The sequence below is a fragment of the Ochotona curzoniae genome, unplaced genomic scaffold (genome assembly GCF_017591425.1).
Source record: "Ochotona curzoniae isolate NIBS_2020 unplaced genomic scaffold, NIBS_Ocur_1.0 contig_1071, whole genome shotgun sequence".
NCBI lineage: Eukaryota > Metazoa > Chordata > Mammalia > Lagomorpha > Ochotonidae > Ochotona > Ochotona curzoniae.
In genome coordinates, this window is record NW_024464939.1 from 15811428 (window position 1) to 15827196 (window position 15769).

Below are 15769 nucleotides of genomic sequence, written 5' to 3' on the forward strand. Positions count from 1 at the left end.
TATTATCACTCTCACAGAGGCTATTCTTCAGTTAAATAAAATACAGAATAAATTATATCACTGATGTGGTAAAACTAAAAGGGATTTATACTTAATTTTTGCAAAAAAGTACCTAGAGAATCCCACATATGATTAAGCACTGAGAAGCAATACCATAGCAGAGGAAATACTTGGATTCCATGAGGTAAATAATAGCAACACTGATGATTAGAATACCAAAAATTAACAATGGTGGGTGATATTATATAATGTTTCTAAAAATATATAATGCAAAATGTGTCTTGACTTTCACAGTAAGTACTATGAGATATTACATGTCCCATTTTAGAGGTGAGGTAATTCAATTCAATTCTGCTCTCTTTCTCTGGGTTTTACATGCATTTTATCTCATATCAGCACCTAAGCTCTTCCTCGAAATATTTCTACTATTTTGTCTATCCTCCTTTTATAATCACTTTGTGTCTTTCAGATTCATTCATTTTTGCCTTATTAATTACTTTCCCTCATTTTATTCAAAATTTCCCTTGCTAGAATGCTATTAAATACAAAATTCCATGTTTACACACACATAATTAGGTTGATTTTGTACAATCTGGTGTTAGGTATGTTATTTAATAAACAAAATAAAGATTTCCACAATAATTTGCTTTCTGCTAGAATTATGTCTAGATCAAAATGAGCATGCAAAGGGAACCAAAAATAATTTGAAACATGTTTACTTTTAATGTTTACAGGTAATGTGTAAATTCACCAGCAAGAAAAAAATAATTACCAAAAGTAACACTTTACAGGGTTTTTCTTTTAACTCTCAAAGCATGATACATTTTTCATAGAAACAAATATATCACTATGATAGGCACCATGATCTGGCAGCATTTACACATGACAGCTCACCGTTAAGAAAATCAGTGGCAATGGAAATGCAATACATTAGTTCACCTTTGTTTAACTTTCTGCTACTATACTTCCTGGCCTGCAGGAGTATTTGCCAGGATACAAAAGAATTTCAACAATACATAGAAAGCTCTCCGTGCCCATTTTAACATTATATTCACTATATGATTACTAGAATTGTTGCTACACTACTAATCTGACTTACCCCACTTAGTAATAAGTTCACCCCCTCCCCAAAATTAAACACTTTAACAGATTCATGGGATATTAAATGATTAACATATACACAATAACAAGTACAATATCAGAATTTAATATCCTCTATACCTAAATCTAACATAAGAAAAAAGTTGTATAGGATATTAAGAGGAAAAGAATTTGAGATTATTTAGAGTAGCAAATGTTATATGATTGGATGGGAGAAAATATGCTAAGATTAATTTCAGTTTTACACTTGATTATTTTATTGTACCAGACGATTTTTCTGAGGACCATTCACATTCAATATTAGACTCATTTTATTAGTGGCATGTACAAAGCACCATATAATGAAATGTGGAACAATCAAGAACAGGTAATTAACTGTAGAAACAACTGCTAAGAAAATATAGCAATATTCAACACAGGATTTCTGAAACCATTACATATTCTTTACTTTTTCCAAAGCATAAGTCCCATGTATTATTTTATAGACTTTGTCTAACAAGATTTATATGCATTTGGCACTATTTTGGGCTAAAAATAATTGATTTCTTCTGTACAATAATGTTACAGTTTTATACAGATTTCAGCTATATGACATTTGGAATAGTCTCCGCAATCCCTTCCACATGTTGTTTCACACAACAGCAAACACTCGGAATGCTTTTCCTCCTGGAGGGTTCTGTAAACTGAAAAAGAAGCACACAAAAACATATTGATGTCATTTTCACATATAATCCTTCTAATAAATCAGGCTTTCTTCTAGCAGCCAAAAAGGCAGCTTCATGAATCCAGATGGCCAACTTGCTCAGGCTGTTATAATTTATAGTTATTGAAAACTTGACTCAGGATAAAAAGATTCTTTAATACTAGTTGCAAGCTGAACTAAGATTTATTAAAGAGAACTTAAAGATGTTAAAGGCTAATGGAATTATCTTCTATAGAACTTCACAGACTCTAGGTCATGCTTTCATATGGTAACTTCTGCCTTTGTAGTAAAGCAGAGTTAGACAGCTATTACTTCACTTTATGGGAGTGTATTAAGACAAGATTTACAACTATTTTGCATGGTTGATAGTTGCTTGATAGTCTTCCACACTTAAGCAGTATTCTAGAGTACCTGCTTATGATCACTTCCTAAGTACAACAAAGTTAAAATTATATTGACAATGTACAGATTAATATTCTTAACATCCACAGTTTTAAGAAAAATGTATGAAGAATTAATGGTTAACTTTAAAGCAACCAAAGATTTGTTTCCCTCAAATACCAAAATACTCAAATATAAAATCACATACTACTTAATTTTATTTCATAAGTACTTATAAAAATTACTACTATAGCCTGAATTATCTGTTATTGTTGTTGATCTGTTATTGTCTCAAAATTTACTGCTTATGAGTGACACTACCATCTTTTCATGTGATCACTGTTTAAAGTCCTTGCCTATATTCCTGCTGACCTACAGTCTTTTTATTTGTTAGGCCCTTTAGTTAGTGAAACACTAACCCTGTGACTGCAACACAAATTAAAAACATTATCTTAAAAGTAAAAACAAAAAAAAGAATAAACAGATAAATCAAAAAAGAAGCAAGAATAGGACTTGAATCCGGGTGCCCCAAATGGTCTTTATTGCTGCAGTAAATGCTAAGCCCAGTAGGCAGGTACTTTTAAAAACAGACACTAAAAGTAGCCCAGAATCATAAATTTTATTCTTTAGTGAATTATTTATATTTTACTTGGTGATATTAATCAGGGTATGTATTCTTTAAATGTCTGAGAGTTAAAATGATAAGGACACCAATCAGTGCAGTAAGTACTAAGTGTGTAATTCCTTTAATATGTTTATTTATGTATAAGAAAAAAGGAGAGAAATGTAGAGTAAGAAAAGATTCAGTGTTTTGGAAGTAGATACTTTCAGTGAGTTTATTGTTTATATACATTGATATCCTGGAAAAAAAATGTATATTCCTGGGCCGAAAGACTGAATGCTGAGTCTGAGCTCTGCAATTTACAAGTCTGTTGGGTATTTTGAATCAATATGAGCCTTGGTTAACATACATATAAAATTAGAATTCACATAATCAACATGATAGGGTTGCTGGTGGAACTAACATAAAAAAGAATCCAGTGTCATCAACCTTCTAGAATATTCTCACAGTTGATTCTCAAGATAATTCCTAGTTTTGCTAAACTGTCATCTATCATTTTATACTCCTAAAATAAATATAAGAAGTATGTCAGGTAAGTGGAACTGTATCACCCAATTTATAAAATTGGAGACTGCACTCTACAATTCAAGACTCCATGAATAGATCATTATTTGCCAAAGTAGATCACAAGCTAGGTTGCAGAAATGTCCGTGAAAACAGACTCAACACACATCTATCCTTCTATGAGACGACAGTATATGGCTCAGAGAAGGCAATCTCAAAACCCAGCAAGGCACATCCTTTGGCATACTGTAGAGCATACTGTGCAAGTACGTTCAGTACATGGATCATTTCTATGAAAAATCATTTGTTCTGGCCCTGCCAAGTCAATCACAGGTGAGACTTGAAATCCAATAAATTGATAGCACAAGAGTTCTCAAATAATATTTCTGTATGGCCAACAAATGATGTGATAAATATCCCAGCAGCCATTGGCAGAAAAAAATGGTTCTTCATCCCTGCTGTACAAAAACCACTGAGCATCTGAATTCTCTATGGGCAACTTTCAGGAATCCATAGAATCTAAAAGTTAAGGGTTTTCTCTATTTTCACAAACAAATGTAATTCGTATTACTTCCCTATGTACTAATGATTTGATAAATACTTTCATTGTAGGTTCATTTCTCCTAATGTCTTAATAATTTATAATTATTTATAATATTCACAAGGAAAGACCCATACATTTTCCTATATAATTAAAATATGTATACTAGCAAAATTAATAACATGATATAACCTAAAAGAGTTCATTTATCTCATTCTAGGTATCCAATTGCCAATCAAAAGTAAAATTTGGTCCTGGAGAAAATCAGACTTACTGTTTTGGTCAAATACTTTGTTAGAAAACTGGATTAGATAAATAATTCTGTGCCTTGATCACCCAGAAACAGTATAAAAACTAATCTGTGAAATCCAAAGAGGATGACAGAACTTTCCTAATTATAAGATCAATTAACAAAAGAGCATTTCTGACTTGCAATCCGATTTTCATGCTGATTTTTCAAAGCCTGTAGGCGACAGGCACCTCTGGTACTGCAGCTTCTGCCATTCCCGCAGGACCAGTTGTGACACAAGGGAACAACCACTGGCTCGGCCACTTTTCTTCAGACCACTCTAAAGTGGTCCACTGCAAAGCAATCCCAAAGATGAAAACAGTTTGTGTGCATATGTTGGTCTGTTTTTACCTTTCGGAGAAGATTCCATTCTGAAAGGAAGCAACGTAAGTCTTTCTTTTGTCCACAGGCATCACATCAACATAGCCACCGTGATTTCGAACCACTCCAGCATGCACTGCTGCTCTGCAGATACTAGACAGCTGAGGAAGCAAGAACAAAAATCTCATGGTTAGGAAATTCCTGTGGAGCAGCCAATTCTACTTTTACTGGCCTGATGACAGGGAACTCTAGCTCTATATAGAAAGAGGCAACCTCATAATGACGTTCTGTGCATTAAGAAACATTTCAAAAATCATAAGGCACAGTTAACTTTCAGTACATCTGAAGGCAGACCTTCAGGGTGGCTGCCATGGGAAGATCTCTCTACCATTTAATCTGAAAATGCTGGTCCAGTTCAACTGTCCAGCAAAGCGAGACAAAGTTTGCCTGCTTCTTTTCTCTCTAATAGAACTATTTTGCCATTCTTACATGTCAGTTTTTACTAGTTTTTGCTGGGGTCACTCTACAAACTGTTCACAGTTTTACAGACATCCATTCTTGGCTTATATGCAACCAAGCTATAATTCTGTATATGTTTATGGTTCCTTTTCCAGAACACAGGAATACTTGAAATGAGTCTTTTCTGATTAAATACTATAATCTATGTAGAGAAATTCTGCCTTAGAGAATAACCTCAAGGAAAACAAAGTCATTCTAATGGCTGACTCAAAAAAAAATGCAGTGCCTATCACCCTGGTATGAATGTCCTGACATGAAGTGTTAAAATGTTCTGTTTATACTGTACCAGTTATATAATCTGTATTGAATAGGGTTTCTGTGGTGAAGAAAGTTATTGTTTCAGGTCCAGTACTTTCAGATTTTTCAAATTACCAAATCATTTTTTTTGGCCCAATACATCTTCTCTAGATTTCCACATTTTCTTTCATCTAAACAATTAATAGCTGAGAGTAACCCGAGGAAGTCTCATAACAGGAACTAGTTGAACTGCTTCAGGTAGAGCAGTCCACCTGCTATCCCTGAGTCTGCCCAAATCCCAGTGGTGTGCAACTTTCTTCGCTCCATGCACACGTGGGTGAACTAATACGCTTTTCTAACTTCACATTAGTCTGTGTCTCTTATATGACCTTGCTTTATTCCTGTGCTCTGAACTCTGAGGCCTCAGTCAGTATTTATTAGCTCAGAAAGCCTTAAAGCCACGCTGCTTAATCCTTCGCATGCTTTTGCAGTATCACAAAATACCACAGAATGAAAATCTCACATCCATATTCTGAGGAAGAGGCATTTTATTCTCTGCTATGAGACCCACACTGAGTTAATGCTTCTATTTGATAGGGTTAAAAACAGATGGTGTTAAAACAATTCTATGCGCACTTCAGTATTTAGCCTGGTTCTGTATAAAGTGTGCTATCAGCATTTTTTTTCCTGAGGCAACAAAAGTGCATAGATATAACATTCACTAAACCCAACCACTAAATATGTTTTGAGACCATTGTTTTCACCTACAACTATGCAGTCGGTAGGCATTCATGTTTGAGTTTAGAGGTCAAAAGACATTTTCTTTTCATACCACACTCTAAGAACTAATACAGCATGAAAAGAAAGAATTGATCTGTGAAAAAAGGAACTTTTAATGAACACAGAAATTAAGCTCATAGGCAACACACTTACAATCCAGCTACCTGAAAATGTGGCTGGGAATGAACCTGGAGCTTAAGAGAGAATTTACAAATAACTTTAAAAATGAAATGGCATTGAAAAATAACCTAATAAAATAAAATTAAAATGCATTTTTTAAATCTAAAAAAAATACTTAGGAGTAAATATATTCATCAAAAACATAAGATAGTGATATACTTATTCCAGGTGTCATCACGCAAACTAAATCCTCATAGTATTCTATTGACAATGTACATTTAGGAGGTATTTTCTTGATTTTTAATTCTCTGGCTTACATAAACCTAAACCAATCAGCATGTACTTTCAGACTTTCTGTAAAACTGTTTCCAGAATAGGATTCTTCTATTGGTCACTTCCAAGTGGCTGCAGCCTCTTTCAGCTAAAGTTCTCTTCAGGTCAGAGACAAGCAAATCCATGGCTTACTGGAGGGTAGCACAACTGTGCTCCATGTGTTCATATGCACCATTCACCCAATCCATAATGTGCTCCAAAATGCTCTTTTCCAAAGAACACTCCATCCTGGCCCAAAAGGCATTCACCCATACTGAAGCCATCACAGTGGGTATTTCTGGTCCAACCACACAAAGGTCATGCTTTACCTCACTCTCAACTATACCCCTTTTGTGTGTATTTCAAGATATCATCTGCTCTTAATTCTATACCAAATTTTCAGTGTCCTTTGGGCAGCAAGGATATTATTTATACATTAGACAATTGCTTAATTTGTCCAGTTTACAATTCAAATTTGCAAGAACCAAAAGGAAGAAAAATGCATCTTCCTTCTCAAGATTAATGTCAGACTATTTGTTTAGTATGTGATATAACATATGAGGTAGACAGGGAGATAATCAAATCATTGTGCACTCATATTTGCATATTTTCTGTGATAGTATCTCTCTTGAGAATACATGTATTATTACAGAAACTATTCCCTCATTCTGCATTTCAAAGCATACAGATACTCTTAAATATGTGTATGAGTCAGGGCTAAGAAGCCTTTTTCTGCCAACAGTCACTTGGATATCAGTAGCATTTTTTGTGGGGCACACAAAATCATCACCTTAAAAATTAACCTGCTACAAAAGAACTGAATTTTGAATCCTGCCTGTGGTTGGCTTGGCAGGGCCACATAAAATTTTGTCAACATCATATGGCTCTGCAGAAATGATGTTCCTTACTGGTATTACATGTTTTTATGTATCCTAAACACTGTAGGTTGTATAAGTAGAATACTTACATCAGAATAAACTCGAGTCCCAATTACACGAGCATAATGTGGATTGGCTTGCATACAATTACGAGGACAGTATACTCTGAAAAACAAACATACATTTCTATGTTAAGCAGGCTGGTTTCTTCAGTGTTTCTCATTAGTAAACCACTGACACACACACTCACACATATATGTACATATATTTACATATATGTAAATGCAAAATTCTAAACCTTCTTTATTCTGAAATAAGACAGAGAACTAGCCAAACAAATAGACACAATTACTTCTGTTCACTTTATATCTCTCTGCAGCTTTTGATACAAAAACTAGATTTATTAAATTTTGTTTTATTTTAGTGAGAACATCTTCCAATTTGAAAATTTAGGAAAGAAGCATCAGAAAATATTCACTGTATGCATCTGAGAAGGTGGCACTTTAGAATTTAGAAACTGGGTAATGTAGAAAGTCGGAATCACTGTAACTTCATGGTATCTAATGGTTTTCCTTTTCCGCACTCACTGAGATCTCATCTGAATTTCTGGTCTTATAACATCATCTACAAACTATTGAAATCCAGATTTATGTCACATTTTCGGACTACTCTTAATCCTAAATCTGTATATCCCATTGCTTCCTCAATATCTCCACTTGGAGCTAGCAAATATCTCACACTCACTTGATATCAAAACAGATTTTCAGCCTCAAGTTCCCAAATCTGGTATTTCTGTAAGTTGAAATCTTCATTAGACCTTTGATTTCTATCTCACATCTTACATTAACCCATCAGCCTTTCATATATCAGTTATACCTTAAAACATACCCAAGATCAGAAGAGCTCTAAGCACTTCAATCACAGTAAGTCTGGTTTTATTATGTGCTGTTTAACTTACTCGAATAGGCTTCATCATGACCTGCTTGCTTCCAATCTGGCCTTCCTTTTTCTATTTTGTAAACCTAATCATGCCACTCATCCACTGCAAGTGCTCTGCTGGCCATCCATTACATTCAGAATAAGTGACCAGATCTTTAGAATGGCCAGTCTGGTCTGCCCATCCTGTATCTCCATTACCTCATCGTTTTATCTCCTATTCCCCTGGTACTTCCACAACCCCTGCTCCAGTCATACTGGCCAAATGGTAATTCCCCAGACAAGCATGATGTGTACTTCACATGGCATGCTCTTTCTCCAGGTGGCCTATTGCTTTATTCATATCTGACTGGCTGAAGTGATTTAAAAGGAATTCCTCAAATCTTTTTATTTAGATGTAGATCCCAATTTCCAGTAATAAATCAGTCACATGACATTAAAAATCCATTCTAATAATTCAAAAAACTTTTAAGTGGCATTTAAAATAATTAACTGGGAAAGAGCATCATGGCATAGTTGGAAATGTTTTCAAAGTGACTGGAAAATTATCTCACCATGTTCAAGAATTGCTGGGCATCAACTGTGTGTACCCTATGGTTGTAAAGCCACTGCTCTAACTATGATCATGTTGTGAAAACTCCACCTGTTCCTATTTAGTTCTTGGTTTATAAAATGGCAACATCAGCTGTTCAAGTTTAGTCTCATGTTAATTTAAAAAAAATAAATAAAAACCTGGGAGACTCCTTTTGTTTGATCACATTCATATTGTTTTATCAAATCATCTGAATTTTTGTTTTATACATAGTATAGATTTGTTTGTTTATTTGGAAGGCAGAGTTACAAGAGATGGGCAATGTTACAATGTTGAGGGCAGGACAGAGAGAAAGACGCAGACAGAGAGAGAGAGAGAGAGAGAGAGAGAGAGAGAATTGCCAGGCATTGGTTCACTTTCTAAACGGGGTAGGCCAATAAAAACTAAGGCTGTCATCTGGTTGTCCTATAGCGGTACAGGAGTCCGAGTAAATTGGCCATGTTCCAACCCTTCTCCAGATCATTAGTGAAAGCCTGGATAAGAAGAGGAGTAGTTGGGACTTCAACTAGCACTCAAATGGGACATTGGTACTGCAGGTGATGTGTTTACTCACTACAACACAGCACTGGCGCCCATATTTTTAAAGTCTTGTTTTGAAAGCAGAGACAGAAATCTTGCATTATTGTTTCATTTCCCAAATGCCTGCCACCAGATGGAGGTGGGCCAGGCAAGAAGCCAGGAGGAGGTAAGAACACGGTCTAAGACTCCTAGACAGGCACAGATAGGACTCCTGGCCATTCTCCCTCCAAGCCAGCTACTGCTAACGTGCAGGGAAAGCAGCTGTACATGTGTGGTCTCTTTCCTTGTGCTGGCACAGCCCACATAGGAGACCAGGATGAAATTCTCGGCCCCTAGTTTTGGCATGGCCCAAACCTGGCTGCTGCAGCCAGATGAGGAATGAATCAGCTGATACATCTCTCTCTTTCTCTCTCTCTGTTTATCCCTCTCTGTGTTACTTTGCCTTTTAATAAAGAAATCTACTAACAAATAAATATTTTTTTTAAAAAAAGCAATAGGAAATTTGTTTCAATTTTATTTGAATGATCTCTACCCTTCTGGAACAATACTGAAACAATGACATAAAATTACCATTACAGAGCACTTATTGGATTGAAACTTTATGGTAGAGTATTCCAGAAAATGTTCTTTTTATTTGATACTCATAACCCTAATCCTGCAGCTCATATAGGGTCTGGAATAATATGGCATCTTCAAAACAGTTCACAGAGAATGTGTACTAAAAAATAACTAAGTATGAATTTTGAAATTTTTATAACAAAATACCTTTTAAGTTGATTCTTTTCATAAGTTCCCCTATACTTGTATAATGTATAATAGAAAAATTCTTGCATTTTCCCATATCATAACACTATAATATGTCAATTTCACCTAGCAATCTGTTTCTTCCAATAAATACAGAATCTGTGAGTGTAAGGGTATCTAAATCTAAGAAAAATACTTCAACACTACAAAAGGAGCCATAATCTAATCAGATCTTTGAGCCTTACGGCAACATGATCAGTTAAGTTCTAATATCTGGGTTAAATGGTAACAAGTCTATCATGCATTTCACACAGTTAAAAGACCTTCGTATTATCCTAAAATCTGAAATGTGTTGATTTCACTAAACAAATAAGATGAAAGATTTTTAAAATTCTTATATCAGCACTCACCAAGCTAGCAAACCCAAAACATCACAATATTCCCCCATAAGAGTAGAAACAGAAAAAAAAATTAAAAAGGAAGATATTCACATAAAAGAACGGATGTTTTATGTCACATCTCTAATTGGAAAGTCCCGATTCATCCCTGAACAGAAAATGAAGAACCTACACTTATATCAGCTACCATTGTCTCGTGAGCAACTAATCTCATTCTTTAAGTCAAAACATGAAAACAGACTTAAAAGGTTGAGTAACGAAGCTTTTCCAAAGAAAGCAAATTTTGGCATAAAAATTAAGCTCTTTACTTTTTTCCTTTTCTTTTTTCTTCTTTTTTTTTTTTTCAGCAAATACAGTGTGCCAAACTACAATTATATCTTTAAATCGCATTACTGATTTTTGGAAGTAGCTTGAATAGAAGGAAGGCTGGTTCTCTAGAGACACAGTTGAGAGGCCGGCTTTGTGGCACAGCTGGTGAAGCTGCCACGGGAACATCCCTCATCCCACATCACTGCGTCATCAGCCCCAGCCTTCCGATCCAGCTCACAGATGATGCACCTGGGAGCAGCAGTGGATGACAGCCCAAGGCCCTGGTTTCCTGCCACCCACGTGGGAGACCCAGATGAAGTTCCTGGCTTGGGTTTAGCCTAGCTCCTAGCAGAATTTGGGAAATGAATCAGCAGATGGAAGATCTGTCACTCTGTTTTTCAAACAGATAAATAAATCTTTAAAAAGAGATGTATTTCACTTTCTGTATATGCTCTTTATGACTGTAACCATAATACTAGTAACAACTATCATCTTTGCTTGACCAAGCTAAATGAAACATTTTCATTATTTTATAAACTCTACTACACCTTCAGAAAAGAGTACACAAAAACAAAGGCAGAGATGTTCTTTTTTTTTTTTTTTTTGGCTTCTAACGGAAACTAAATCAGTCCAACTTAAAAATTGGATAACAATGTTAAAAAATATATGAGTTATATCCTTTTAGTTTTTGCAGTCTCACTGTCTCAATGTAACTGAGACAAAATGTTCAGTGTAATTAAGGTTAAACAAGACCCTAAGAGCAGGGCCCTTATCCAATTGGATTAGCATCCTCAGCAGACACACAAAGGAGTGAACACAACCTCCACGTACCACGTGAGGCCAGAGAAGGTGGCCACCTGCAAGCCTAGAACAGTGCCCTCACCAACAACAATATCAGCTGGCACTCTCGTAATGGACTTCCCAATCTCTCCAGCTGTCCAAAGTGAGTGCATTTGGTTCATACTACACAGATTGTGGCACTGCGTCAAAACACCTCAAAAGGACCAATACAGAATTCTTATGCATACACAAATTATATGCACAAGTCCTGTTTTACTGTGGAACAGCGAAAACAACTTGTGCATTTGGGGAAATTACATCAAGAGGGCCTGGAACACACATGCTTTGTAATGTCTCATTGTTCCACCTGTTTAAGCAGTTCAAGAGAAACAAAACTTTAGGAGAGAACAGAATTTCAGGTAAAAACAGTTATCTCAGATGCAAAGCTCCGTCGAGTGACTTTCACTATTATTATCATTTTGACTTATTTATTTACATTTTTATTAGAAAGTCAGATACACAGAGAGGAGGAGAGACAGAGAGAAAGATCCTCCATGCAATGGTTCAGTCCCCAAGCAGCTGCAGCCACCAGAGCTACACCAATCCGAAGCCAGGAGCCAGGAGCTTCTTCAGGGTCTCCCACACAGGCGCAGGGTCCCAAGGCCCCAGGTAGTCCTCTACTGCTTTCCCATGCTACAGCAGGGAGCTGAATGGAAAACAGGGCTGCCAGAATTAGAAATGGCACTCATATAGGATTCCAGTGTGCCAAAAGCAAGGAGACTGGCTTGTAGGCTGCTGCACTGGGCCCTATCATTATTATTTTTAATGAGAAAATGTGGAAAACTTTACCTTGGACAATGTGAGGCAGGCTTATGAAATGGACATAGCTGTTCTACAGTTGTTTCACAAGTCACAGCTTGAACTGCAGAATTAAAACACAAAGCAACAGCAACAAATCAGCCCATTAGAAGCAAAAGCATACTATACAGCAGTAAAAAAATAAATGAAAAAAAATGTGCTAACCTGTTACTTTAGAAACCGTGAAGGAATTAGCTGACTGGTATTTGCTGAAAATAAAAAGATAAATTCTGAAAAGTTTTTGCATAAAATCATTATTATTACAATTCTTACTATTTGTCTATGAAAAAATTTTTTGACATCTATATTAAAATAGGTAAATAAGTATTGATACAAGAATACACAAGTATATTACACTAAATTGATATATTTATGTATATAAAAATTAATATCACTCCTACCATTAGAGATAGGCACCTTTTCATTGTCAATATGTATTATGTCTGTATATTTATTTCCTATCAAAATTAATTCTCAAACACTAATCCCTCATCTCCATATAGCTAAAATGCTGCATCTTTTACATAAAAAAGAACCTATTAAATTCAATGCATTCCACATTGCAAAAAAATTTCACTATATTTAATATAAGAAAAAGTTAAATTTAGATAAAAACAGTAAATATTAAAAGAAATGTTCTTCAATGTGTATTCATGAGTAGACTTACTAAAGATAATTAATTTTTTATTTATTAAAGAAATTAGTAAATGTTTGGTGAATAAGTTAACCAATAAATATTACTATAAGCATGCTTTACTAAAGATAGTTACTGCTAATTCCTAAAACCACATATCAACTTTTTACATAAACTGTATATGCAGGATACCATTACATTTCAAATAGTGTATAAATTCTTTTTTAATAATTATGAATACTAGCTTAATTTTTCAGTTAAGTTTCATACAATGCATAATTTTTTCTTAAATGGTACCCTTGTGAAAGACACTTGGTATATGGACTTAGAAGAAAAAGCAAATTACTAAGTATTTCAAAAGTCCACATTCTATTTCCTATTGCATAAGAGGGACCTTCCTAAAGCCCACAGATGGGGTGTGGGACATCAGAATAAACCACTGCTGGTGGTAACTGCACACCATGTCACAGCACCTATAATAACTCCTCTGCTTCTGATTCAGCTTCCTGTTAGTAGATGACAGCCCTTCTTGTTTCTGCAGGTGGAGTTGCTGTGTCTTGGCTCTGGCCCCGTTCTTCCCTTGCTATTGCAACATCTGTGGTGTCAATTAGGGAATGAAAGCTCTCTATCATTCTATTAAATAAATAAACATCCTTTTAAAAAGCTCAGGGAATCTTCACATAATCTTTTAACTCCAATTTTCCCCACAAATTTAAAAATGCAATGCTTTGGAAAAAGGCTTGGAAAATTACTGTGCTTAATGTAAGAAATATTTTTTGGGTCAGCATGCTGGTGAAACAAGCTAAGCCTCTGCCTGCAGTGTGGGCATACCATATGGGCTCTGGTTTGAGTCCTGGACACTGTACTACCAATCCAACTTCCTTCTTGTTCACAGCCTGAGAAGAGCAGTAAAGGACGGCCCAAGTTCCTAGGTCCCTGAACTCACATGGCAGACATGAAAGAACTGCTTGCTCATGGTTTTGACCAGTCTAACTCCAGCCACTGTGTCTCTCCTCTGTCTGTAACTCTTTGTGCATCAGTACAATAAATCTTAAAAAATATATTTAAAAGTGAATCAATGCTTTTTATGTTGTATTAAATAACATCTAAATTGGTGGATGATGACATTAATTATATATTTAGAGAATTTTTCAACGGATCTGTTCCTATTAACTTATTAATAAAATTACAACTGTGTGAAATAAGCAATTTTCTCTAAACATGGAAGGGAAATATGCAAATTGATCTTTTACAGAGCATTTTATATTAAAACTGAAAAAAAAACACTACATTGAATCTTGAAAATTATCAACTTTTCATAAATAAAATTGGCGTGCCCTTTGCTGAAGAAGATTATGTTAGTTCATTGTTGCACGTTAACATCAGATAGTCAAAAGGTCATTTGGGCACTTACCCAATTGTCTGAACACCGTTTCTATTGGACTTGATGAAATAATGTTTTCTTCCTTGTCTAGTGACATCCACCCAACCACCATCATTGTCTATTATACCATAATGAATTGCAGCTCTACAGATGCTGGATTGCTTGGGGATAAAAGAAGTTAAAAGGATATCATAACATTAACACTCTAAAGAAGACACAAATATTTACTACTTATATTACTTTAAGTAAACATTTCTGAGCAAAAGAAGTACACATAGGAGTGACTTTTCACACTACAAAGTGAAATCTGGTATGGAAGGACAGCTCTCCCAAATACTTCTACTTGCAACTCTTACCATTTCATAATGTACACTCCCAATAACTTTAGCTTTACTATCCAAACAGCCAGCAGGGCATTCGTATCTAGAGAAAGTAATTGAGAACAAAATTTGTTATCTCTGAGGTTAGTATTACGTAAAATATCTCCTATATTTTGTCAGTTAATTTTGAGAATCATAATGTTTCACCTGTTGCAGGTTGTCCCTTTGCACTGATCTCTTAATCTTACTTCACAAGAAACAATTTGGGCTGAAAAGAAAAAAAAAATAGGTCACATAAAAGTAGTTATAATTCACCATACAAAATCTCACAGCAAATATTTTCTTTACAAATGTTAAATAATAAAATGCGGATGGTTATGCAGTGATCTTACACATTTGCTGTGTGCTTATGACTTCGTTCCTATCGCTGTCATCTGATCTTGTCCGAACATGGCTGTCGTGGATTTGGGACTGCTGTCGTTCAATTTCATTTGTTTCTTCTTCCCTTGCAGGGTAATATCTGTTGGGGCCTTCTGCAAGGGAAATTGGTTGTAAGAGATATTAATCCCACTGCACATGGCACACATGATCAAATGATAATTTACATTTATATAACTGTTTAACACTTTAGAAATCTTCATACTGGTTTTATCACTGGTTTTAGCTTCAAATGGGAATTTCATGAACTACCTTGGGATCAATGAAACAGACACAGATTTTGAGCTCTTGATTAATTTACATTAGTAGTCTTCGCAACACCATGACATCTACATAGTAATCCAGTAAAAGTTAAGCCTCAGTATTTGAATTTATTTTCCTAAATACAGTCTTATTTTTTCCTTAGAGATGTATGCATGTACGTATGTATGTATGTATGTATGTATGTATTTGAAAGGCAATATGAAAGAGACATGGAGAGACAGAGAGAAACAGAGCAAAAGATCTTCCATGTGTCGGTTTATTCCCTAGGAATGGCCAAACAGCCAG

At 35.3% G+C, this 15769-nt stretch overlaps 1 protein-coding gene across 2 annotated transcripts in view; it reads right to left on the reverse strand.

Annotated features, from left to right (window-relative positions):
- Nucleotides 1-703: 703 nt before the first annotated feature.
- CRISPLD1 (cysteine rich secretory protein LCCL domain containing 1) overlaps nucleotides 704-15769 on the reverse strand; it is a 45197-nt gene continuing 30131 nt past the window's right edge. Inside the window, exons 6-14 of one of the 2 annotated variants that reach the window (XM_040995533.1) lie at nucleotides 15175-15315; nucleotides 14990-15050; nucleotides 14819-14885; nucleotides 14493-14623; nucleotides 12610-12653; nucleotides 12436-12508; nucleotides 7398-7473; nucleotides 4493-4623; nucleotides 704-1784 (exon numbers count right to left, since the gene is read on the reverse strand). In XM_040995533.1, the coding sequence (XP_040851467.1) occupies nucleotides 1733-1784; nucleotides 4493-4623; nucleotides 7398-7473; nucleotides 12436-12508; nucleotides 12610-12653; nucleotides 14493-14623; nucleotides 14819-14885; nucleotides 14990-15050; nucleotides 15175-15315 (776 nt within the window). In that variant the 3' untranslated portion in view covers nucleotides 704-1732. The remainder of the gene's footprint in view (nucleotides 1785-4492; nucleotides 4624-7397; nucleotides 7474-12435; nucleotides 12509-12609; nucleotides 12654-14492; nucleotides 14624-14818; nucleotides 14886-14989; nucleotides 15051-15174; nucleotides 15316-15769) is intronic. The other variant, XM_040995544.1, reaches the window with a different exon arrangement.